General features: G+C 41.6%; 3 protein-coding genes across 6 annotated transcripts; all 3 read left to right on the top strand.

Moving 5' to 3' along the window:
• Positions 1,182-5,038, top strand: LOC104718367 (probable WRKY transcription factor 19). 2 transcript variants are annotated; one of them, XM_010436101.2, is made up of 6 exons: positions 1,182-1,513; positions 1,627-1,711; positions 1,856-2,819; positions 2,977-4,018; positions 4,138-4,434; positions 4,532-5,038. In XM_010436101.2, the coding sequence occupies exons 1-6, from the start codon at positions 1,205-1,207 to the stop codon at positions 5,018-5,020; spliced, it is 3,186 nt and encodes a 1,061-aa protein (XP_010434403.1). In that variant the 5' UTR covers positions 1,182-1,204; the 3' UTR covers positions 5,021-5,038. The 2 variants fall into 2 exon arrangements, with proteins under 2 accessions (XP_010434403.1, XP_010434401.1); XM_010436099.2 differs by having other exon boundaries at positions 1,182-1,528.
• LOC104720236 (probable WRKY transcription factor 19) lies at positions 5,088-16,696 on the top strand. Its single transcript, XM_010438177.2, has 4 exons — positions 5,088-5,453; positions 14,669-15,713; positions 15,801-16,097; positions 16,190-16,696. Exons 1-4 carry the CDS (start codon positions 5,110-5,112, stop codon positions 16,694-16,696), a joined length of 2,193 nt encoding a protein of 730 aa, XP_010436479.2. The 5' UTR covers positions 5,088-5,109.
• LOC104718366 (inactive disease resistance protein RPS4-like) lies at positions 18,346-23,700 on the top strand. 3 transcript variants are annotated; one of them, XM_010436097.2, is made up of 6 exons: positions 18,346-18,946; positions 19,145-20,213; positions 20,336-20,647; positions 20,737-21,798; positions 21,881-22,584; positions 22,677-23,700. In XM_010436097.2, the coding sequence occupies exons 1-5, from the start codon at positions 18,456-18,458 to the stop codon at positions 22,568-22,570; spliced, it is 3,624 nt and encodes a 1,207-aa protein (XP_010434399.1). In that variant the 5' UTR covers positions 18,346-18,455; the 3' UTR covers positions 22,571-22,584; positions 22,677-23,700. The 3 variants fall into 3 exon arrangements, with proteins under 3 accessions (XP_010434399.1, XP_010434398.1, XP_010434400.1); XM_010436096.2 differs by having other exon boundaries at positions 22,673-23,700; XM_010436098.2 differs by having other exon boundaries at positions 22,658-23,700.

Raw genomic sequence — 24,177 nt, 5'->3', positions numbered from 1 at the left:
TAGCCCAGATAAGGGCTTCAACCTCGGCATGAAGAGGGGAGAGACTACGGCGAAAGTTGGCAGCTCCCATAGTAGGGACATCACTCCACGGCGACGTGCAAAACTATCCTCTATGCGCATATTGATCTGTAGTTTTCCAAGAACCATCTATAAAACAAGTATAATTCGACAAAGACCTAGGAATCCTTAATCCCCCACTTCCATAGGGAACAACTGCAATGTTAACATCCGATGTTAATACTATATTCTCTGCCCGAGTCAGGGTCTATGCTTTTGCCTCATCCTCCGCTAACAGGAGAATTGCAAAGGGGTTTGAATCCAAATTACTGTAAAGTATATTTATTGCGCACTTTCCGACATTTCTTGTATAGTTTATCCCACCAACGATATATTTTATTAATCTCAGATTCTTAATTGATATGCGTAGACATTAAAGTCTTGTGGCCGAAAAAGACAAAAAAAAAAAAAAAAAAAAANACTCGTCGCACTAAATTATCCGCTTTACCATTCTGAGATCGAGGAACGTAGACTAAGGAAAAAGAAGCAAACTCCTCTTTATCTGCCTATATGTCCTCCAAATAAGGCGTAAAAGTTGGCCACTCGGAAGGCGAAGACACCATCTTCACTAAGTCGGAGCAGTCGGAGCAGTCAGTGATAAAGACTATAGATTGGTTATCCGCCCCAATCATGCAACGCATAGCCCAGATAAGGGCTTCAACCTCGGCATGAAGAGGGGAGAGACTACGGCGAAAGTTGGCAGCTCCCATAGTAGGGACATCACTCCACGGCGACGTGCAAAACTATCCTCTATGCGCATATTGATCTGTAGTTTTCCAAGAACCATCTATAAAACAAGTATAATTCGACAAAGACCTAGGAATCCTTAATCCCCCACTTCCATAGGGAACAACTGCAATGTTAACATCCGATGTTAATACTATATTCTCTGCCCGAGTCAGGGTCTATGCTTTTGCCTCATCCTCCGCTAACAGGAGAATTGCAAAGGGGTTTGAATCCAAATTACTGTAAAGTATATTTATTGCGCACTTTCCGACATTTCTTGTATAGTTTATCCCACCAACGATATATTTTATTAATCTCAGATTCTTAATTGATATGCGTAGACATTAAAGTCTTGTGGCCGAAAAAGCAAAAAAAAAAAAAAAAAAGCATGGGTCGGAAAGAATTATATCGGTCGCTCATAATGAAGAAATCGACGGATGGTCGGAGAAGAGAACGGAGTCTACAGAGTCGAGAGGCGGCGAAGCATTACGCGGAGTCTTTTTCTAACATGGATCGGATTTATCAGTCCCTTGGGGTTTCTGGTCCCGACGATTTGGCGATTTCTCTCGATGCGTGGGAGGCTTGCAAGAAGCGTTCCTTGTCAGATGTCAGTAGTCTCAAATTATTTGGGCCTGATAAGGATAAGGTTCTGAGTAAAAGTAAAGCAGGTCGCGGTGTTGCTGGGCCTGTGATGATGCGTTACCAGTCGAGTCTGAACAAGACCGACAAGGTTGCTACTACTTCGGTTCGTTCGTTCACATATTCGTTGCTTCCCTGTACCTTGATATTCTATTTTTTTTTTTGGTATATCTTTTGCCAATGTAAAAAGATTTGTCATTTCAGGAAATTGTTGTGAGATTGTTGAGTCTACGGTTTGTTGATGCCAATGAAAAATATGCGGTCCTCCGTAAAATATTCAATCTCCCTGGTAACTCTTTTTCACAATTTCTCGGGAAAGTATATGTTCTTTACTTCGTCACAGTTTCACTGATTTTTGTACAGTACCAATGTTAACTCAATTCATAGTTCTTCTGATTTGCCCTTTCTTGTATTGTTTCCTTGTTTTGCTTAGGTGTCTCGTCTGTAATCGTGGATGATTCTGAGGATATTATCGTGACTGGGACAGTGGATCCCATGACAGTACGGAAAGAGCTTAAACAACACAGACCTCTACTAGTGATATCTCGACCCATGAGGAGTGACGAGTCAGATGAAGAAGGCGGTAGTGAGCAATTGGATTGGGAGCTTCTTTCTCTGGAAGATGCATACAGTGACGAGACGCTTTCAACATTATGGACTGGTACTCCTTCTGCGAGTTCAATATCAGGGGACTCGGATTCAGGAAACGACATGACAATCGTTGCAGCTTTCAACAATGACTGGGACGCCTTCCGCGAGTTTTTGAGCAACCGCTTGCCTCCGTTGGCTATCTCTGGGTGCAGCGCCAAAGACGTCATTGATTTTCTTCGCATGCGGCAGACTTCAGGCGTGGAGGCTGCTGCCGGGGATCTTGTTGGTTACCTCAGTGCCACATGGGAGACGCATGGCATCAGATCAATAGACAATCCTTTTCGCAGCCTAGATGTGACAACATACCTAAGGTCGGCAAGTGAGATGACTGGAGAAAAAGAATGCGTATTAGTCTTCTCGTGCAATGACAACAATGATATAGACGAGGCATCTTTCATCGAAGCCATCTCAAAAGAGTTACAAAAGCGAGAGGTCACCCCCTTGATGTATAATCTACTAGGCAAAGAGAAACCGGATGAAAAGATGCTATACAGATCTAGTGTTGGTATAATGATACTTTCAAATAGTTGTAGACAGTCGCTTGACCATCTGGTGGAAATCATGGAGCATGGGAAGGCAGCAAACTTTTTCATTATTCCTATATATTTTAAGGCAACACTTTCAGACATTTGTGGGTTTGAGCAAAGTTATCTTCAGTATTTGGATTTTGCCCAGCTAGGCAGCGTTCAGAAATGGAAAGCGGCTATGGCTGAAACTGCGTCCAATGGACATGAATGGAAAAAAAAGTAAATGTACTTCTCTTAGTTATCCTTTTTCTATTTGTACAATGTGGTATCTGTTCCTTGTGCAACTCTTCTAGGAAACATCCAATGTGCTTTGTTAACATTTTCTTATTAGCATGGTGTTAATTTAGTACATGTGTTTTTTGTGTTCTTTTTGCAGGAAGCAGGTTTTGCTTACTGAGGAAGTTGTAAGAGACGTATGCTTGAGGCTATTTTTGAAAAATAGCAAGAATCTAAGCAGAATCTTACAATTATTAAATCACTCCCAGCACTCAGAAGCGGACATTGTGGGACTCTGGGGTATGCCAGGAATAGGTAAGACATCCATTGCCAGAGAAATTTTTGGAATATTGGCGCCACAATATGATATGTGTTACTTTCTGCAAGACTTTTATCTTATGTGTCAAAAGAAAGGGCTGAGGCAAATGCGTGATGATTTCTTCTCTAAAGTATTTGGGGAAGAAAAACTAAGTATAAGTGCTTGTGACATAAAACCGAGTTTCATGAAGGATTTGTTCCAAAATCAAAAGATTCTTCTTGTTCTCGATGACGTGAGCGATGCCAGAGATGCAGAAGCTGTAGTTGGAGGGTTTGGCTGGTTTTCTCATGGACACCGAATCATCTTAACCTCTAGGCGAAAACAAGTGCTTGTACAGTGTAAGGTTACAAAGACATACGAGATCCAAACATTATGCGAGTTTGAATCTTTCCGTCTCTGCAAACAATATGTAAATGAAGAAAGTGCGGTCATCTCAGAGCTTGTAAGCTGCAGTAGTGGCATTCCGTTGGCTATCAAAGTTTTGGGTTTCTCTGTATCAAAGCAGCATATAAACGATATGAAGTCACATCTCGAAAGCTTGCGGAGAAATCCTCCAACTGAGATTCAGGAAGCATTTCAGAGAAGCTTTGATGGACTTGATGAAAACGAAAAGAACATATTTTTGGACCTTGCGTGTTTTTTCAGAGGGGAGGACAAAGATCATGTGGTGCAATTACTTGATGCTTGCGGGTTTTTAACGTATTTGGGCATCTGTGATCTAATTGACGAGTCTCTCATTAGCCTTTTGGACAATAAGATAGAGATTCCAATCCCTTTTCAAGACATTGGTCGATTTATTGTTCATGAAGAAGACAAGGACCCATGCGAACGTAGCAGATTGTGGGACTCTAGCGACATTGCTGATGTATTGACAAACAATTCAGTAAGTTGACACATGTTTAGTTCGTTTATGATCATTCCCCGGGCGGTCTTCATAATTAATTATCCTTTTTTAGCTGTAAAATGCTGATGTTTTCCTACTAATGTGATTGTCGTCGTCAGGGAACAGAGGCAATTGAGGGCATTTTCCTGAATGCCTCTGACTTGACCGGTGAGTTGAGTCCTATTGTGTTTGGTAAGATGTATAATCTTAGATTACTGAAGCTCTATTGTTCCACCTCTGGGAATGAGTGTAAGCTAATTCTACCTCAAGGCCTTGACACTTTGCCTGATGAGCTAAGGTTACTTCACTGGGAGAATTACCCTCTGGAATACTTGCCAAGGAAATTTAATCCTGAAAACCTTGTAGAGATAAACATGCCTTATAGCAACTTGGACAAGTTGTGGGAAGAGAAGAAGGTAAGTGTTTGACATTATGGTATTTTAAGCCACTAACATGAATTTATAATTAAGCTTGCATTTGATGACTCATCTTGGTTATTTGTATTGTAAACAGAATCTCAAGAAGCTAAAGAGTATCAAACTGAGTCACTCCAGACAGTTAACTAATATCCTGATGTTATCAGAAGCGCTAAACCTTGAACACATTGATCTCGAAGGGTGTACGAGTCTGATTGATGTTAGCACATCTATTCGTCATCTTGGGAAGCTTGTTTCCTTGAATATGAAAGACTGTTCCCGTTTGCAAAGCTTGCCAATTATGGTCGATTTAACATCTCTCAAGCGTCTTAATTTGTCTGGCTGCTCAGAACTTGAGGATATTCATGATTTTGCACCAAACTTGGAAAATATATATCTAGCTGGGACTGCCATTAGCGAACTTCCATCGTCAGTCGAAAATCTCACTGAACTTGTTACGCTAGATCTGGATAATTGCGAAAGGCTTCAGCAACTGCCGATTGGAATAAGTAACTTGGAAGCTATTGTTGAGCTTAAGCTGTCTGGCTGCACAAGTCTTCAGAGGTTTCCAAAATCAAGGCATTAGATTGTGGTATCATCTCAGTTTGATAAAGAGAACCATGGAGAATTGATGTCGGACTTTAAATCAGAGAGTGCTTGGCAAACATTTGTACCATGAACTTTGATTGCGTTTATGCATCCATCAAATTGAGTCAGCCATTTTTTTTAGAGATGCTTTACAGATCTAGTGTTGGTATTATGGTACTTTCAAATAGTTTTGCTAGTAGTCAGTCCTTCTTGGATCATCTGGTGGCAATCACGGAACATTGGAAAGCAAAAGACTTTGTAATTATTCCTGTATATTTTAAGATATCACTTTCAGACATATGTCGGTTGGAAAACCGGTTTGAAAAAGTATATCTGCAGTATCTGAATTCTCCCCTGCCAGACAGAGTTCAGAAATGGAAGGCGGCTATGGCTGGAATAGCATCCATCAATGGACATGAATGGAAAAAAGAGTAAATTCATATCTCTTAGTTGTCTCTTTACTATTTTGTTCAATGTGGCATATGTTCCTGTGGAAACTTTGCTAGGAAACGTCCAATGTGTTAATTAATTTTTTTTTTTTTTTTGACAACAAAGTACCGGATTAGCTCAAACGAGCCAATTGGAAGGAAAAATATTGACAAAAGTAATTTGATACGACTCCATTCTAGCTCGACGTGCCAGCTTATCTGCGACACCATTCTGTGAACGGGGGATCAGATCAACAGCGAAAGATATGAATTCTTTCTTATCATCTTCAATCAAGTCCAAATATGTTTGGAAGGCAGGCCACTCGGAAGGCGAAGACACCATCTTCACCAAATCAGAACAATCCGTGAGAAAAACTATTCTCTCTTTATCCGCAGCAATCATGTACCGCATTGCCCAGATGAGTGCTTCCACTTCTGCATGGATGGGTGACAAGTTTCGACAAGAATTAGATGCACCCATAATGGGAGACTCCCCCTCAGGGGGAATGCAATGCCATCCTCTACCGATAAACTGGTCAGACGCCTTCCAAGATCCATCCACAAAACAGCGGTGGTTTGTTCTATATCTATCAATCATAGTCATTGTATTGACTATAGAACCAGGAATCTGGCGAAAAACATCCTGAGACGGCCGTCCCGATCCCTCCTCCTGCGCCGAAAACCAAAGTTTTGCTTCCTCCTCCGCTATCTGCAAGACAACTAGTGGGTTGGAGTCCAAATTACTAAAGACTTTATCATTTCTGGCCTTCCAGATATACCACAGAATCCATGGGAACACATCCATCGAAAAACCCTGCTGAATTCTCCAAAATAGATAATCCATGTTTGCATAGATCGAGCCTGAAGGAAACAAGTCCGGGGATGTTGAGAATGAGGACAAACCCCAAACCTGCTTAGCCGGAGGATATAAGAAGAGGGCATGATTGATTGTCTCCTCCATCCCCCCCCCCACAAAGTGCGCATTCCGGATCACAGCCCAAACCACGACGCCGCAAATTAGCTGTTGTCGCCACACAACCCGTAATTGCTTGCCGCAAAAAATGTTTGATTTTTGGTGGACACCGAAGTTGCCAGACAAATGCCTGAAGAGGAACAATATCCGGACCGATAACAGGATAGGCAGTCCCCGGTTTCTGACGCAAAGCTTGATACCCAGATTTAACGGTGTACATACCAGATTTTGTAAAATGCCAACCCAATCTATCCGGTGTGGGGGAATTACCAAGAGGTAAAGCTGAAATAAGGGCAACATCCTCCGGCTCAAAAGAGGTCGAAAGCAAGGCCAAATCCCAGGAGTGTGAGCTCCTGTCAATGAAGGTTTCAACTCTGAGCGTAGGATCGGCTGGCGATCCCGAACGCAATGCTGGTCTCGAGGGTTGAGCAGGAATCCAGGGGTCTGACCATACTAAAATGGAATCACCGGATCCTACCCGTTTAATGAGTCCTTTGTTTACCAGAGAGCGAGCAGATACAATACTCTGCCATCCATAAGACGGGGAGTAAGATTTAATTGGATCCAAAGGATCAGAGTGCCTATAATATCTTCCTTTAAACACCCGCGAAAATAAGGAGTCTGGAACCAGAATCAACCGCCAGAGTTGTTTAGCCAACAGTGCAGTGTTAAAATCATCCAGACACCGAAAACCCAAACCTCCCTCCATCTTATCAATACATAACCTGTCCCAAGCAACCCAATGTAAACCTCGTGTTTCTCCAGAAGAACTCCACCAAAAGTTAGAGATCGCACTCGTAAGCTTCCGTGTAATTTTTTTCAGGCGTCGAAAACAAGACATTACAAAGGTCGGAACCGCGGTAATCATTACCTCCTTCCCCCCCCCCTAGACAGCAGTCGAGCAGGCCATCCACCTGTCCGCTTTTGCAGTCTATCCTGAACAAAGGAGAATATTTTAGTTTTTGACCCACCGAGGCTTTCAGGGATACCGAAGTAGGAACTCATGCCACCCAAAGTGGTGATTCCCAATACACCTTTCAGTGTCTCACGCAAAACCACATCCACTGTGTGGCCAAATTGAATCGACGACTTCTGGAAATTAATCCGCTGACCAGAAACGCGTTCATACTGTCTTAGTATCCCTAGAACAGCCTCACATTGCTCCTTTGTGGCCCGACAGAAAAACAGACTATCATCTGCGAACAGTAAGTGCGAGATCGCAGGACAGGCAGTCGATACCTTGATACCCGTAATAAGTTTAGACCGTTCCGCCTTTTTTAAATTTGCAATGAGAACCTCAATACAAAGTATAAAAAGATATGGCGATAGGGGGTCACCCTGACAAAGACCTCTAGAAGGAGTTATGGACCCATGTGGTTGGCCATTGAGCAAAACGCTATACTGAACCGAAGTAACACACCACATGATCCAAGATATCCATTTCTCACAAAAACCAAATTTCCGTAACAGATGTTCAACAAATGGCCATTAGACCCGATCATAGGCCTTGCTCATATCTGTTTTTATGGCCATGAACTTACCCTTGCATGAGGGATTAGTACGTAGTCCATGAAACATCTCTTGAGCAATCAAAATATTATCTGTAATTAGCCGTCCCTCTACAAATGCCAATTGAGTCTCCGAGATCAGTGTTGGCAAAAACGTTGGCAAACGTTGACACAAAATCTTCGAAATAATCTTGTAACCAACATTGCATAGACTAATAGCTCTCCACTCAGACATCCGGGTCGGTTTATCAACCTTTGGATTTAGGCAAATATTTGTCATATTTAATCGTTTATCGAAACCACCCTCCTGGAAAAAAGTGTCTACCAAAAGTTTTAAGTCAATCTTGACCGTGTCCCATGCCCGTTGGTAAAAGAGCGCCGTCATACCATCCGGTCCAGGAGCTTTATCAGGGTGCATCATAAATAAGGCCTCTTTGATTTCCCTTTCTGAGACTGGTCGCGTCAATGTCTCATTATCCTCACTCGTGATGGACGTGTCCACCTCAGCCAGTGTTTCCTCAAAATCTGTAGGATCCGTGGATGTGAATAACTCTTGAAAGTAAGATACAGCTATACCCTTTACTTGAGAGTCCTCCGTAACCCACTGTCCAGCTTCATCATGAAGCCCTACAATACGATTTTTAGCTCTACGTTGTTTAGTCTGGGCATGAAAGTAACTAGTGTTTTGATCCCCAAGACGCATCCATTGACTCCGACTTTTTTGGTACCAGTAAATCTCTTCATCCCGATAAGCCTCACGTAGCTTCCAAGTCAGCTCCGAAATAACCTCAACAGAAACACTATCATCCTCTTGGGCGATCGCTAACCTACCCTTTATTTCCTCGATCGTCTCCCGACCATATGGGACATGTGCTTTCCGCCACTTAGATATTGCCTGCCGACACTGAACTATCTTATCCATTAAGTTTCCATTTGTCCGCGTCACCTCAGAACCCCATCCTTCTGAAATAACGCCAAAAAAACCCTCTTTATCAAGCCACCGTCGGTTAAAGCGAAAACAACTCCTCCCCCGTCGGATTTTATCTGAGGCGACCATTGGTAAATATTCCGTGAAGGAATCACTGAACAAGTCATGAAGCTTCTCATTGGCTAACGCTCGATCAAGAAGACATTGAATGGGCTTCTTATCCCGCCAATCCCACCAAGACAGGCTATCCCCGACCGCAAGAAACTCTAGTAAGCCACAATGTCGAATCATAGTATTAAAACCAACAAAAGAAGACGCATGGCGGAGCTTCCCTCCTCGTTTTTCATGATTACCTTTTAATTCATTAAAGTCTCCAACAAGAAACCAAGGGGAATCCCTTGATAACCCAATCCGCGTTAAACGTTCCCATACTAGGTCTAAGGTTCGATGGGACCGGGTCACCATAAACAAAAGTAAAATAAATAATTTGGCCTTTGTAAGTAAGTTCCACGTCGATCAAACGATTAGATTCGAATAAAATAGAAACATCATAAGTACTATTATAGAATAAGGCCAAACCGCCACTACAATCGATAGGATCAACCGTTTTCAAATATGAATAACCAAAATGACCAACAAAAAGTTCCATACAAGCTAAAGGCTGTCTAGTTTCAGATAAAAAAAAAATCAGGCCTATGCTTTTCCCACAAGTCCCTAAGATACCCAATAATTGCTTTGTTCCCAAGCCCTTGACAATTCCAGCTCAAAATTTTCATTTATCCAGAGTTGGTTTAGGTGGCTTTGACCCACCAGTTGGACCCTTCTCTTGTTCATGGTTCCTCGGGTTTGGTCCATCCCCTGTTGAATCCTTGGGGGCAGGGCGTTTCCTTGGTGTTGTACGCAGGTACACATTTAACTTTTTAGAAGCTGCTCCTTTGAGTGCCAAAGGAGGTTTTGTCTTGCGAACCTTATCCACTGGTGGAACCCCGACAATTGTTGCACCCGTATCAGCACCAATATCCATGGAGTCGTCCTCTGAATCCGCTATCACACCGTTAGAGTTGCAGTGTCCGAAACGGGGTCCAGAGAAGGATCCACCAGCAAGTTGGCCACATCCCCATCATTCTGCTGATCTGGATCAGGAATCTCAGTTTCTACAACCTTGTCCTCTACCTCTTCCATTAGCTGATCAATAGGTTCCTCAGAAACTTTCCTTACCACCATCGGAGCCTACTGGCTTATAACCGAACTCGTTGTGATTAAGGAAACCGGAGTCTCAGCGATCCTTGCTTCTACGGAAGCAGTCTGCAGATCAACCGAAACAGGCAACTTCAGACCATTTGCATCTGCATTCGGAACCGTTGACTCTGCAGTCCCCACCGCATCTGAACCATTCACCTCATTCATATCAGGATTTGGAACCACCCCCGCATCCTGAAATAGAGGTCTCCGAACCTTCTTCAGTGGTGGGACACCATTGATTGAGGATGAGGATTGCATCGCTACTTGTTCAATAGGAACTGGGATCTGTCCTTGTTCCAACTCCTCAACCAGAACCGGAGCAGAAGCAGATGCAGCAGCCGCAGCAGCTTTAGCCATATGACGATGGTCATTGAATTGCACGTAGTTAGTGAACCAACGGGGTTTAGATGACGGTTCACCCCTTTCCCGTGAAGACCGACTTGTAACCCCTGTATCCTGCTTCCCTTTAGGATGTCGCTGTCCGGCCTTGTTAGAAGCTGGTTCCCGACTCTCCCCTTCTTTGCCCTTCCCCTTATTCCTGTCACTTGTGACAGCCCCTTTGTAACTCTGCAAAGGGCGAACCACATCATCTTCCCTCGGAAAGTGCAGAGCTGGAGTAATCCGATCAGTCTTCCACAACGGACAGTGATCCTCGTCATGACATAAGCTGAAACATTTTTTGCAGAATCCATGAAGTCTCTCATAACGGAGAGTAACAATTGTTTCCTCCCCATTATAGAACTCGATGATTGTAGAAAAGCATAAAAGCTTGAACCCGTTGACTGTAACTTTCATTCTTCCACCATCAATATCGACCATCTCCACCCGACCAATCTCTGCACCAATGCTCCGGAAGGTTGGTTCAGCCCATAACTGAAAAGGGACATCCAGTACTCTAACCCAAAAAGTTAACTCCGAAGGATAAGCCGGATCCACCGTTGGACTCCATCGCACCATTGCCACCATCCAGCGGTCAAAATGAAATGGAGCCATCTGGAGCACCTCCGTAATGTCCTCCTCATTGTAAAAATCAAACTGGAACTTCCCCATCCCTAAGTCAGCTCCCACAACACGTCCTTCCAAATNCTACTGGCTTATAACCGAACTCGTTGTGATTAAGGAAACCGGAGTCTCAGCGATCCTTGCTTCTACGGAAGCAGTCTGCAGATCAACCGAAACAGGCAACTTCAGACCATTTGCATCTGCATTCGGAACCGTTGACTCTGCAGTCCCCACCGCATCTGAACCATTCACCTCGTTCATATCAGGATTTGGAACCACCCCTGCATCCTGAAATAGAGGTCTCTGAACCTTCTTCAGTGGTGGGACACCATTGATTGAGGATGAGGATTGCATCGCTACTTGTTCAATAGGAACTGGGATCTGTCCTTGTTCCAACTCCTCAACCAGAACCGGAGCAGAAGCAGATGCAGCAGCCGCAGCAGCTTTAGCCATATGACGATGGTCATTGAATTGCACGTAGTTAGTGAACCAACGGGGTTTAGATGACGGTTCACCCCTTTCCCGTGAAGACCGACTTGTAACCCCTGTATCCTGCTTCCCTTTAGGATGTCGCTGTCCGGCCTTGTTAGAAGCTGGTTCCCGACTCTCCCCTTCTTTGCCCTTCCCCTTATTCCTGTCACTTGTGACAGCCCCTTTGTAACTCTGCAAAGGGCGAACCACATCATCTTCCCTCGGAAAGTGCAGAGCTGGAGTAATCCGATCAGTCTTCCACAACGGACAGTGATCCTCGTCATGACATAAGCTGAAACATTTTTTGCAGAATCCATGAAGTCTCTCATAACGGAGAGTAACAATTGTTTCCTCCCCATTATAGAACTCGATGATTGTAGAAAAGCATAAAAGCTTGAACCCGTTGACTGTAACTTTCATTCTTCCACCATCAATATCGACCATCTCCACCCGACCAATCTCTGCACCAATGCTCCGGAAGGTTGGTTCAGCCCATAACTGAAAAGGGACATCCAGTACTCTAACCCAAAAAGTTAACTCCGAAGGATAAGCCGGATCCACCGTTGGACTCCATCGCACCATTGCCACCATCCAGCGGTCAAAATGAAATGGAGCCATCTGGAGCACCTCCGTAATGTCCTCATCATTGTCAAAATCAAACTGGAACTTCCCCATCCCTAAGTCAGCTCCCACAACACGTCCTTCCAAATGCCAAATCTTGGGAAGCATGATCAAAAGGGACTTCATGTCCTGCATTCTTGGGTTCATACAGCGATCCACAACCGTCTTTTGATTACCCTGCTATCAAAGCTGAGTTATCAAAAAACGGGATTTTGATTCTGCGCTTAGGAACCATACTCTCATCACTCTTACTCACACCACTCTTACCCAACAAAGAACTTTGAGACNTAGGAACTGGGATCTGTCCTTGTTCCAACTCCTCAACCAGAACCGGAGCAGAAGCAGATGCAGCAGCCGCAGCAGCTTTAGCCATATGACGATGGTCATTGAATTGCACGTAGTTAGTGAACCAACGGGGTTTAGATGACGGTTCACCCCTTTCCAGTGAAGACCGACTTGTAACCCCTGTATCCTGCTTCCCTTTAAGATGTCGCTGTCCGGCCTTGTTAGAAGTTGGTTCCCGACTCTCCCCTTCTTTGCCCTTCCCCTTATTCCTGTCACTTGTGACAGCCCCTTTGTAACTCTGCAAAGGGCGAACCACATCATCTTCCCTCGGAAAGTGCAGAGCTGGAGTAATCCGATCAGTCTTCCACAACGGACAGTGATCCTCGTCATGACATAAGCTGAAACAGTTTTTGCAGAATCCATGAAGTCTCTCATAACGGAGAGTAACAATTGTTTCCTCCCCATTATAGAACTCGATGATTGTAGAAAAGCATAAAGGCTTGAACCCGTTGACTGTAACTTTCACCCTTCCACCATCAATATCGACCATCTCCACCCGACCAATCTCTGCACCAATGCTCCGGAAGGTTGGTTCAGCCCAGAACTGAAAAAGGACATCCAGTACTCTAACCCAAAAAGTTAACTCCAAAGGATAAGCCGGATCCACCGTTGGACTCCATCGCACCATTGCCACCATCCAGCGGCCAAAATGAAATGGAGCCATCTGGAGCACCTCTGTAATGTGCTCCTCATTGTCAAAATCAAATTGGAACTTCCCCATCCCTAAGTCAGCTCCCACAACACGTCCTTCCAAATGCCAAATCTTGGGAAGCATGATCAAAAGGGACTTCATGTCCTGCATTCTTGGGTTCATACAGCGACCCACAACCGTCTTTGAGTACCCTGCTATCAAAGCTGAGTTATCAAAAAACGGGATTTTGATTCTGCGCTTAGGAACCATACCCTCATCACTCTTACTCACACCACTCTTACCCAACAAAGAACTTTGAGACATGATCAAAAACTGTACCCGAACCCAAATATGCCACCAAAACAGTAAAAGAGAGCTGAGAACTGGTAGTGAAAAAATGGAATAGAAAATGTTGTGATGAGAACTGAGAACTGGTAGATGATCCTTTGTATACATCCAAACTTTCTAATACCACCGAGCTAAAAATCCCACAGATTCAGTGTATAACCTCTTGATCCGCAGAAGCCATGAGAGTAACCAAGATTACCATTAAAGAAACCAAATATGGGAACCAAATCAAAGCCAACCTCCATTGTGAATCAATCAGACACGATCTGATGTGGAGAATAACTACATCTCTGACCCAAATTATATTTCCATTAACTCTGGTAATAAGAGATTGTGCCAACCTCTCCGATCGCAGGAAAGGAATCCGGGATAACACACACTCAAACCCCGCTAAATCCAAATATGATCCACAGTCTTTCACCTGTGGCCAAGATCCAATGATTAAATGGCAGAAGATTACCCCTTGATCCTCAGAGAACATAAGGCTATCCGAATATCCCAATAAATTACTTGAATAGGGGAATCAAATCATTGCCAAACCCCACTTCGAATAAATCGGATTCCAATTGATCTGCAATAATACCACACCTGTAACCCAGAAATCACCTCCGTAGTCATCGGTAATTCCGATCCGGGAGATCACAATTCCAGAACCCATTGAAACCGATCGTATCCCATATGTCAGAATACTCTTATCACAAAGATACCGATATACAACAATCAGGCCATATCTCCGAATGAATATTAAAATTGTTAAGCACAGACCAGTCCGGTTAATCCCATCTCTTCTCTTCCTAGTGAAACAATAGAATAGAGATAAACCATAGAACGAAAAAACCACAAAAACCCAAGAAAAATCCGAAGTGATTCCCCTACAGCCCATTCAGAAACCTAGAACCGTCGTCGCCTTTTCAATCGCCATCGTTTTATCCTTTTTTATATTAAATAGCTTGGAAATTAATAAGACAATATATATCTCACCAAATTGTATTGGGATAAATAGGCAAATACCATCACAGGGACAGAAACAGAAAAGGATCTGATTTAAATTGTATTGGCCAGTGATTGTTGTCAATGTGCTAATTAACATTTTGTAAATTTTAGAGTTTTTCTTAATCCGGTACATCTATTTTCTGTGTTCATTTGCAGGACTGAGTTTATGCTTGCCGAGGAAGTTGTAAGAAATGCATGCTCAAGGCTTTATTTGAACAACAACAAGAATCTGGACAGAATCTTAGTATTGTTAAATCATTCTCAGCCTACTACAGATGCTGAAATTGTGGGAATTTGGGGTATGGCAGGAATAGGTAAGACAACTGTTGCCAGAGAAGTATTTAATATTCTAACTCCGCAATATGATTTGTGTTACTTTCTGCAAGACTTTTATCTAATGGGTCAAATGAAAGGGCTGAGGCAAATGCGTGATGATTTCTACTCTAAAGTATTTGAGGAAGAAAAACAAAGTATAGGTGCCTGTGATGTAAAACCGAGTTTCATGAGGGACCGGTTCCATAAGAAAACGATTCTTGTTGTTCTAGATGACGTGGATAATGCCAAAGATGCAGAAATTGTAGTTGGAGGGTTTGGCTGGTTTTCTGATGGACACAGAATCATCTTAACTTCTAGGAGAAAACAAATTCTTATTCAATGTAAGGTTAGAAAGCCATACGAAATCCAAAAGTTAAATGAGTTTGAATCTTTTCGTCTCTGCAAACAATATCTAATTAAAGGAAGTGTAGTCATCTCAGAGCTTATAAGCTGCAGTAGTGGTATTCCTTTGGCTCTCAATGTTTTGGGTTCCGCTGTATCAAAGCAGCATATAAACAATATGAAGTCACATCTCGAAAGCTTGCGGAGAAATCCTCCAACCCAGATTCAGGAAGCATTTCGGAGAAGTTTTGATGGACTAGATGAAAATGAAAAGAACATATTTTTGGACCTTGCATGTTTTTTCAAAGGGGAAAACAAAGATTATGTGGTGCAACTACTTGATGGTTGTGGCTTTTTTACATATTTGGGAATTTGTGAGCTCATTGACGAGTCTCTCATTAGCCTTTTGGAAAATAGGATTGAGATTCCTATTCCTTTCCAAGACATGGGTAGATTTATTGTTCATGAAGAAGATGAGGATCCATGTGAGCGTAGCAGATTGTGGGACTCTAAAGACATTGCTGATGTCTTGACAAACAGTTCAGTACGTTGATTTGTTTAGTTCTTTTCACAGTCCAGATACTTCATAATTATTTTTTCGATAGTTGGCTTATGTGATTGTCTTTTTCAGGGAACAGAAGCGATTGAGAGCATTTTCCTGGATGCGGCTGGCTTGACCTGTGAGTTGAGTCCTACTGAGTTTGATAAGATGTCCAAACTTAGGTTGCTGAAGTTCTATTGTTCCACCTCTGGTAATCAGTGCAAACTAACTCTACTTCAAGGCCTAGACACTTTACCTGATGAGCTAAGTCTACTTCACTGGGAGAATTACCCTTTGCAATACTTGCCTCAGAAATATAATCCTGTGAACCTTGTAGAGGTAAACATGCCTTATAGCAACATGGAGAAGTTATGGGAGGGAAAGAAAGTAAGTATTGAAATTATGGTATTTTAAATTGCTTACATGAAGTTATTGGCTTGCATCTGATGACTCATCTTGGTTATTGATGTTACAATCAGAATCTCAAGAAGCTAAGGAAAATCAAACTGAGTCACTCCAGATACTTAACTGATATCCTGACGTTATCAGAAGCCATGAACCTTGAACATATTGATCTGGCAGGCTGTACGAGTCTGGTTGACATTAGCACATCTATTGCTCGTTGTGCGAAGCTTGTTTCCTTGAATATGAAAGGCTGTTCTCATTTGCGAATTTTGTCTACTATGGTTGATTTGACATCACTCAAGCTTCTCAATTTGTCTGGCTGCTCCCAGCTCGAGGAGATTCAGGATTTGGCACCAAACTTGAAAGAGTTATATCTAGCTGGGACTCCCATAAGAGAGCTTCCATTATCAATCGAGAATCTCACGGATCTTTTTACGCTAGATCTGGAAAATTGCACGAATCTTCAGAAACTTCCTTTTGGAATAAGCAACTCGATATCTATCTTCGAGCTTAAGCTGTCTGGTTGCACAAGTCTTGAGATTCTTCCAAAAATCGATGCTTCAGATAGTGGACTATCTTAGTTTGATGAGAATTAAGGCCGGACTTTATCTGAAGGCCCTCTCAATTTTTCTAGTTCCAGAGTGTAAATCAGAGAGTTACAAGGTGCTTGGCCAACAATTTGTTCTGAAGAATGTCTGCCAACCACTGGTTACATACGTTTAGATTTGTCACTGAAGCATTGCCTTCAGCTGGATATAATCAGCATGACCTGCAAAATCGCTGAAATGTTGCTTCTCAGTTCCTGCTCTACCAAAGAGTTCATTTTCATGTACGGGTTAGTTCTCTTGTTTTTCGTGTGGATCTTGTTGTTTCTTTTACTTTTTCTGTTTTCTGTATGCCTAGTTGGTTGATACTACTGTTATTTTATCTAGTTGATAGATCTTTTGCGCTTTTGCATCCCTCAGATGTGCAACATGATCGACGACTATTCTCACTCTGCTTTGCTTAGTTTTTATTTATTTATTTTAGTTGTCCATGCTGGAATTTTCTATCGATGCTGAAGTAAATGCTCGCACTACAATCTGTGACGGCAGTGGCTTAATATTGCTCAGTATATCTCATTTAATACGAACAGTTGTTTGTGCAGGTTTGGAAAATTTCAACACAAGGACATGCCAACTAATGCTGGGGAAGATATGTGTGTGCTTTTATATTTAAATCTGAAAACCCGTAACATCATCTCCGTCATATCATTAGCCACCGCATACTTTAATCAGGTATTCAACTACTGGTTAGTTGCATTTTATTTGATTTTGTGTTTCCATATTGAATGATATATCACCCCCTTGGCTTTCTTGTCTGATAATAATGCAAGCTAAGGCATTTCGCTGAAGTTTACTAACTTTGTTTTGTGATTGTGTTTGTGTTTGTTTGACCTTTAGTTTCGGATTGGAAGTTCATCACATCAGAACCCTTGTTAGACATTCTGATAACTTCACTTGCAACTTGCAAGTACTCGGACGCTAAGACTTCTTATCAACATTACGGTATTAGAATATACCCCAAAGTGGAAATTTCTGTTATGGCTTAGGAAATTCACTGTTTCTGTTATGTATATATTATGGTTTCCACGTTTTCCTATTGGAAGTAAGACTTTGTTATGCCCATAAATAAGGCTACTTGGGGTCACCAAGCTTTGTACGTGTCCAGTCATGTGGTAAATCATACATGTGTAGCTTCACATACTTTGTCTGTAATGCTCAACTGTAAATAATATTGGTCTGAGAATCGTCTCTCCTTCTAGAATGCAAAATATCGTTTGACCACTATATGAAAAGTACTTTGATTTTATGGTCACCTATGTTACCTTTCTGCTTTCATATCCTTGTTGGCAGGTCACTCGAATTCGGATTTGCGTTTCTACGAATGGTGATCAGCTCTTCAGAGGACGAAATTCTCTTAAAAAAGACTTTTTTTTTTTTCTTTTAATGTGGGTTCTCTCAGATGTGTCCCTTTTTGGGCGAATGAATTGAAGAGAAAGGTCAAACAAAAAAAAGTTCTAAATACCTCTGTGTTCATCGGATACTCATACAGCAGATGGTTCCAATTCGTAAGTTACTATGAAATGAGATGGTGGTAAATTCAAGGCTTTCTGAAAAAGTCAACAAAGGTGTGCTATATGGTGATAATGCAAACTAATATTTGTGGCAAGACTTTTGTTCAACGCCTCAAAGTCGTCGTCTCTTCCATATCACTTCGGCTCATGGACCTTGTGAGCTAGACCTCAACTGTATCACAAGAACTTTTTCTAAAAAGCTGCATCTTCGCTGCCATATTTTAATGGCTTTTCTTTCTTCTTCTTCATCGTTTTTGGATCCCTCCAAGCGCCAGTTTGACGTGTTTGTGAGTTTCAGAGGCGCCGACACACGTAATTCCTTCACCTCATACCTCCTTCAGTTCCTACACCGGAAAGGTATTGATGCTTTCTTCGATGGGAAACTCCGTCGAGGCAAGGACATCTCTGTTGTATTTGACAGGATTGAGCAATCAAAAATGTCGATTGTCATCTTCTCACAGAACTATGCCAACTCCACATGGTGCTTGGAGGAACTCTGGAAGATAATGCAGTGCAGGGAGAAATTTGGTCATGGGGTCTTACCTGTCTTCTACAAAGTCAGGAAATCTGATGTGGAGAATCAGAGAGGGAGTTTTGGAGCTCCCTTCCTGAGCCCTAAGGATAGTTTCAAGGGAGATGGGCACAAAATTGGGGCATGGAAGGAAGCTCTGAAGATTGCTTCCAATATCCTGGGGTATGTGCTTCCTGAAGAAAGGTACTACCAATTCTAACGTTTACTTTCTTTAGATTTGTAGTCAACTCTGAAATATTAATTTTGATGCATTCAAGTCTTCTACAGTTCTACATTCTACTATAGAAAAGGAATAAGTTGTCTTCCAGTGCTCTGTTTTGTTTTCAGCTTCCTTATATTCCTTACTATAAAATTCTAATTTGGATGAACTTTTGTGTGCAGGCCGGAGAGTGAATTTGTTGAAAAAGTAGCCAAGGAAACATTCAGGATGCTGAATGATTTGTCTCCTTGTGAAATCATTGGTTTCCCGGGGATTGAATCACGTTCAAAGGAACTGGAGGAGTTATTGATGTTTGATAACACAAATTGTATCCGTACCGTTGGGGTTCTCGGGATGACTGGAATTGGCAAGACAACAGTTACTGATAGCGTTTATAAACGAAAGTATCGTCAGTTTGATGGTTACTGTTTCCTTGAAGACATTGAAAATGAGTCAAAGCGGCATGGATTGCATAATTTGCACCAGAAACTCCTCTGTAAATTATTGGATGAAGAAAATGTGGATGTTAGAGCGCATGGAAGATTGAAAGATTTTCTAAGGAACAAAAAGTTGTTTATTGTGCTGGATAATGTGACTGATGTAAATCAAATAGAATTTCTCATTGGACAGCAGGAGCTGTACCGGAAAGGAAGCAGGATTGTTATAACAACTAGAGACAAGAAACTTCTGCAGAACAATGCGGATGCAACATACATTGTTCCCAGATTAAATGACAGTGAAGCTATGGAACTTTTCTGCCTAGATGCATTTTCTGACAGCCTCTACCCAACAGAAGAATTTCTGGATTTATCAAACAATTTTGTTTATTATGCGAAAGGGCACCCTTTAGCTTTGAAGTTGTTAGGTTCAGGTCTACGTCAGAAAGAAAGAACATACTGGGTGGAAAAATGGGAGAGATTAACGGTAGAGCCAGACAAGGAGATTCAGAAAGTGCTAAAACTGAGTTATGAAGCACTGGATGATGAACAGAAGAGCATATTTCTAGATATAGCATGTTTTTTCAGATCAGAAAAAGCAGATTTGGTTTCAAGCATCTTAAAATCAGACCATGTTATGAGAGAACTTGAAGATAAGTGCTTGGTAACCATTTCTTATAATCGGCTTGAGATGCATGATCTAATGCATGCAATGGGTAAGAAGATTGGATCTGAATCATCCATCAAAAGGGCAGGCAAACGTAGCAGGTTGTGGAACCACAAAGACATACGTCATGTGCTGGAGCAGAGAACGGTGAGTTACTTGCTTCATTAATTCTCCAATGAATGTAGTACATCATATCTTCACTTGGTGTTGTTCTTTACTCTTTAGTATGGTTTGTTAACTGTTCCTTAATTCTTCGATCTTTCTACTAGGGAACTGAATGTGTTAGAGGCATCTTCTTGAACATGTCTAATGTCGAAAAGATCAAGCTAAGTCCTGATGTTTTCATGAGGATGTCGAATCTCAAATTCCTCAAGTTCCACAAGTCTCATTGTTCCCAGTGGTGTGATAACGACCATAAATTTCTGTTCTCTGAAGGGCTTGATCATTTTCCGGATGAGCTTGTGTACCTTCACTGGCAAGGGTACCCTTACGAATACCTGCCATCAGAATTCAATCCAGAGGAACTTGTTGATCTTAGTCTGCGTTATAGCTTCATCAAACAACTGTGGGAAAATGAGAAGGTGCAGCCTCGGTCATTTATTTTCTTATTAGAAAATATTATTCTTTAGTTTTATTCTACTGATTGATTGGTTATGTAATCATTGTCTAGGTGCCATGTAATACAGAAAAATTAAGATGGGTCGACCTCAGTCAGTCAAAAGACTTGCAGAGTTTATCAGGTTTGTCCATGGCTAAAAATCTTGAAAGATTGGACCTCGAAGGCTGTACGAGTTTGGTTCTGTTGGGCTCATCAATCAAACAGATGAACAAACTTATTTACTTGAACCTGAGAGACTGCACAAGCCTTGAGAGTCTCCCAAAGGGGATCAATTTAAAATCTCTAAAGACTCTGATCCTCAGTGGCTGCTCAAACCTTCAAGAGTTTCAAATTATATCAGACAATATTGGATCTCTTTATTTGGAAGGCTCAGCAATTGAAAAGGTTGTTGAACACATCGAGAGTCTTCGCAACCTTATTTTGCTGAATCTGAAGAATTGTCGCAGGTTGAAGTTTCTTCCCAAAGATCTTTACAAGCTGAAATCTCTTCAAGAACTGATTCTCTCTGGCTGTTCAGCGTTGGAGAGTCTTCCACCAATCAAAGAGGAGATGGAATGCTTAGAGATTTTGCTTATGGATGGAACATCCATCAAACAGACACCTGAAAAGATTTGTTTGAGTAACCTCAAGATGTTTTCATTCTGCGGATCTATCATCGAAGATTCCGAAGCGTTGGTATTGTTGCCTTTCTCAGGCAGCTTTTGCTTATCGGACCTCTATCTCACGAACTGCAATATCTACAAATTTCCAGATAACTTTAGCTCCTTATACTCGTTACGGTGTTTATGCTTAAGCAGAAACAATATTGAGACTCTACCTGAAAGCATTAAGAAACTTCAATGTCTGTGGTTGCTTGACCTGAAACATTGCTGCAAGCTCAATTCTCTTCCAGTGCTTCCGTCTAGTCTACAATATGTAGATGCTCACGGGTGTGTTTCTCTGGAAAAAGTCGCAAAACCAGTGTCACTTCCCCTAGTAACTGATAGGATGCATACTACTTTCCTTTTCACGAATTGTTTCAAGCTGAACCGATCTGAGCAGGAAGCTATTGTTACGCAGGCCAAAATCAAGAGTCAACTACTGGCAAGGACATCTCTTCAACATAATCATAAGGTCCAACTCCATTTCATTATGTTGTTCTGGTGCTACTTCGATCGTAGTTCATTGCTTAAATGATTTTCTTTGTAATTTGCAGGGACTAGTTCTAGAGCCTCTGGTTGCTGTTTGTTTTCCAGGAAATGACATACCCTCATGGTTCTGCTATCAGAGAATGGGATCTTCAATAGAAACCGACCTGCTTCCACACTGGTGTAACAGTAAATTTATTGGAGCTTCCCTATCTATTGTTGTCTCCTTCAAGGATAATGAAGGTCATCATGTCAACCGTTTATCTGTAAGATGCAAGTGCGAATTCAAAAATCAAAACGGTCAGTCTATCAGCTTTAGTTTCTGCCTTGGGGGATGGAACGAGTCATGTGGATCATCTTGCCATGAACCACGGAAACTTAGATCTGACCATGTGTTTATCAGTTATAACAACTGTAGTGTGCCAATCTTGGAATGGATGGAAACGAGTAATGACGGCAATAGATGTCATCTCACTAGTGCCTCATTTGAATTCTACCTTACCGATGAAACTGAAAGGAAAGTAGAATGCTGCAAGGTGATAAGGTGTGGTATGAGTTTGTTATATGCTCCAGATGAAAATGACCGAGGTTTCCAGGGAATACGGGTAACAGACACTGTTGAGCGTACATCTAGCGAGGCTGTTGTGACCATTCGAGGTCAGTCCCACTCACGGATTGAAGAAAAGAAAAATGGTAAAATAAGAGATGAAATATTGGATATGAGTATTTCCTCCATAATAAGAGGTCCCGGGTTTTGAATAGAAAACGAAAGGTAGAATGCTTATAATTATTAGCTTTCATTGTTCTTGAACTTCTCTTAGTAGCTTTCTTATATTAAAACACAGTTTACATTGATGTAGGCAGGAACATAAAGATGTTACATTGTTTTTCAAACCCTTTGGTGCGTCGGGGGGGACTTCCATCAAGCTACCTGGCTGGCTGGCTTCAACTTGACTTTGAGCTTATCCTTGGATGTGACTGGTTCGTTGACACTCGAAGCTGATTGATGTGGAACAACTGGTCCAAAGGCTACACGTACGGTTTCATAAAGTGTTTCTCAAAATAATGCGCTGTAAATTGAAGGGAAACATGAAGAAATTTGCTGGAGAGATCCAATTTGTTGGGTGATAAGAAGATACAGACAACAATGGGAATATGCAAACAATGATTTTCTGAGAGGTAAACCTGAGCTTACGGTGGAGATTGAAATCAGGAGACTGGGAAGTTTTGCCACAGGAAAACCTATAATGTTTGAAGGGTTTCTACCAGAAGCTGCTTCCCCGGAGATGAGGATAGCTTTTTTAAGGGCTACTATGGACAAGGACAAAGCTTTAGCAAAGGATCTATCAAAACTCACTTTAATAATCACTCTAGCTAGTTCGTTTATGTATCTTTATCCTTGGACAGACTTATAATATGTTGTCTCTGTTTTATCAAATCCCTTTGTGGCACTGCGTAAAGATCGGATGATTATTACAAATGACGTTATCATCAAACTGTAAATTAAACCACAGAACAACAAAAGACAAGAAAAGAAAAACAGTTTCGGTTTATGATAAATTTTAAATGCTTTAACCGCTCATAGTCATGGAACATAATGACTAGACAGCATATGACATAGGCGGGTAAGGCTGAGCTCCAGCAATGTAACCTTGGTTGGCTTGAGCATTGTAACACTGGTTGGCTTGCGGTGTGGTCGGGTAAGCGGTTGGCATTGTCGATCCACCACCGACTTTAGTTATACCTTGCTGACGACCCATGTAGAAACATCCTACACAACCGCTGATGCATAGGAACACCAAGAATATGAACAATGGTAGCGAGAAATACACAAGTATCATCGCTTACAATCTCTGGATTTTAACTAAACCAGTGTTATGTCTAGATAAACCAGACGAATTATAGATTGTCTAAAGGAAGGGAACAGAGGTAATGAATTTATATGGGAATGTTGCTGCAAAAATGCATGGTATTGACTTTTTTTTTTAATTTATAAGAAATGCAAGAAACATAAACTAACAATGATGGACATATCATGTAAGTTAGATGGTCACATGAAATTGAACAGGATGAATTATTATGTTTAACCCATAAATGCCGTTTTATTATTATGAGTTAATCATTAACATTCGTTGTATATATATATATGGATCCCCTATATAATAAAACGGAAGTACACAACATTTTTGTGTAGACTATATAATATGGGTTATAAGATTAATTGTTTGATTATTTGATAGGTTATAGGTTATATGGGTTGTAACCATTTGTTAAATTTCGATTTGAGATCCTCTTAACTTTTATTTACAACAACTTTTAAAAACAACCGCTTTTAACCCGGATCCTAAATTTTAACCCGAATCTT

This window comes from Camelina sativa, chromosome 10, assembly GCF_000633955.1.
Source record: "Camelina sativa cultivar DH55 chromosome 10, Cs, whole genome shotgun sequence".
Taxonomy (NCBI): domain Eukaryota; kingdom Viridiplantae; phylum Streptophyta; class Magnoliopsida; order Brassicales; family Brassicaceae; genus Camelina; species Camelina sativa.
The sequence above is the reverse complement of the archived record's forward strand: the minus strand, read 5'-3'. Positions and strand labels throughout refer to the sequence as shown.

Bases quoted from the DNA above. Each gene is read 5' to 3' on its own strand.
- LOC104720236 (XM_010438177.2), top strand. From the start codon at position 5,110: ATGAACTTTGATTGCGTTTATGCATCCATCAAATTGAGTCAGCCATTT. The intron at 15,714-15,800 runs GTACGTTGATTT...TGTCTTTTTCAG, and splicing joins ATGTCTTGACAAACAGTTCA to GGAACAGAAGCGATTGAGAG. The intron at 16,098-16,189 runs GTAAGTATTGAA...TGTTACAATCAG, and splicing joins AGTTATGGGAGGGAAAGAAA to AATCTCAAGAAGCTAAGGAA.
- LOC104718367 (XM_010436099.2), top strand. From the start codon at position 1,205: ATGAAGAAATCGACGGATGGTCGGAGAAGAGAACGGAGTCTACAGAGT. The intron at 1,529-1,626 runs GTTCGTTCGTTC...TTGTCATTTCAG, and splicing joins ACAAGGTTGCTACTACTTCG to GAAATTGTTGTGAGATTGTT. The intron at 4,019-4,137 runs GTAAGTTGACAC...TGTCGTCGTCAG, and splicing joins ATGTATTGACAAACAATTCA to GGAACAGAGGCAATTGAGGG.
- LOC104718366 (XM_010436097.2), top strand. From the start codon at position 18,456: ATGGCTTTTCTTTCTTCTTCTTCATCGTTTTTGGATCCCTCCAAGCGC. The intron at 20,214-20,335 runs GTGAGTTACTTG...TCTTTCTACTAG, and splicing joins ATGTGCTGGAGCAGAGAACG to GGAACTGAATGTGTTAGAGG. The intron at 20,648-20,736 runs GTGCAGCCTCGG...ATCATTGTCTAG, and splicing joins AACTGTGGGAAAATGAGAAG to GTGCCATGTAATACAGAAAA.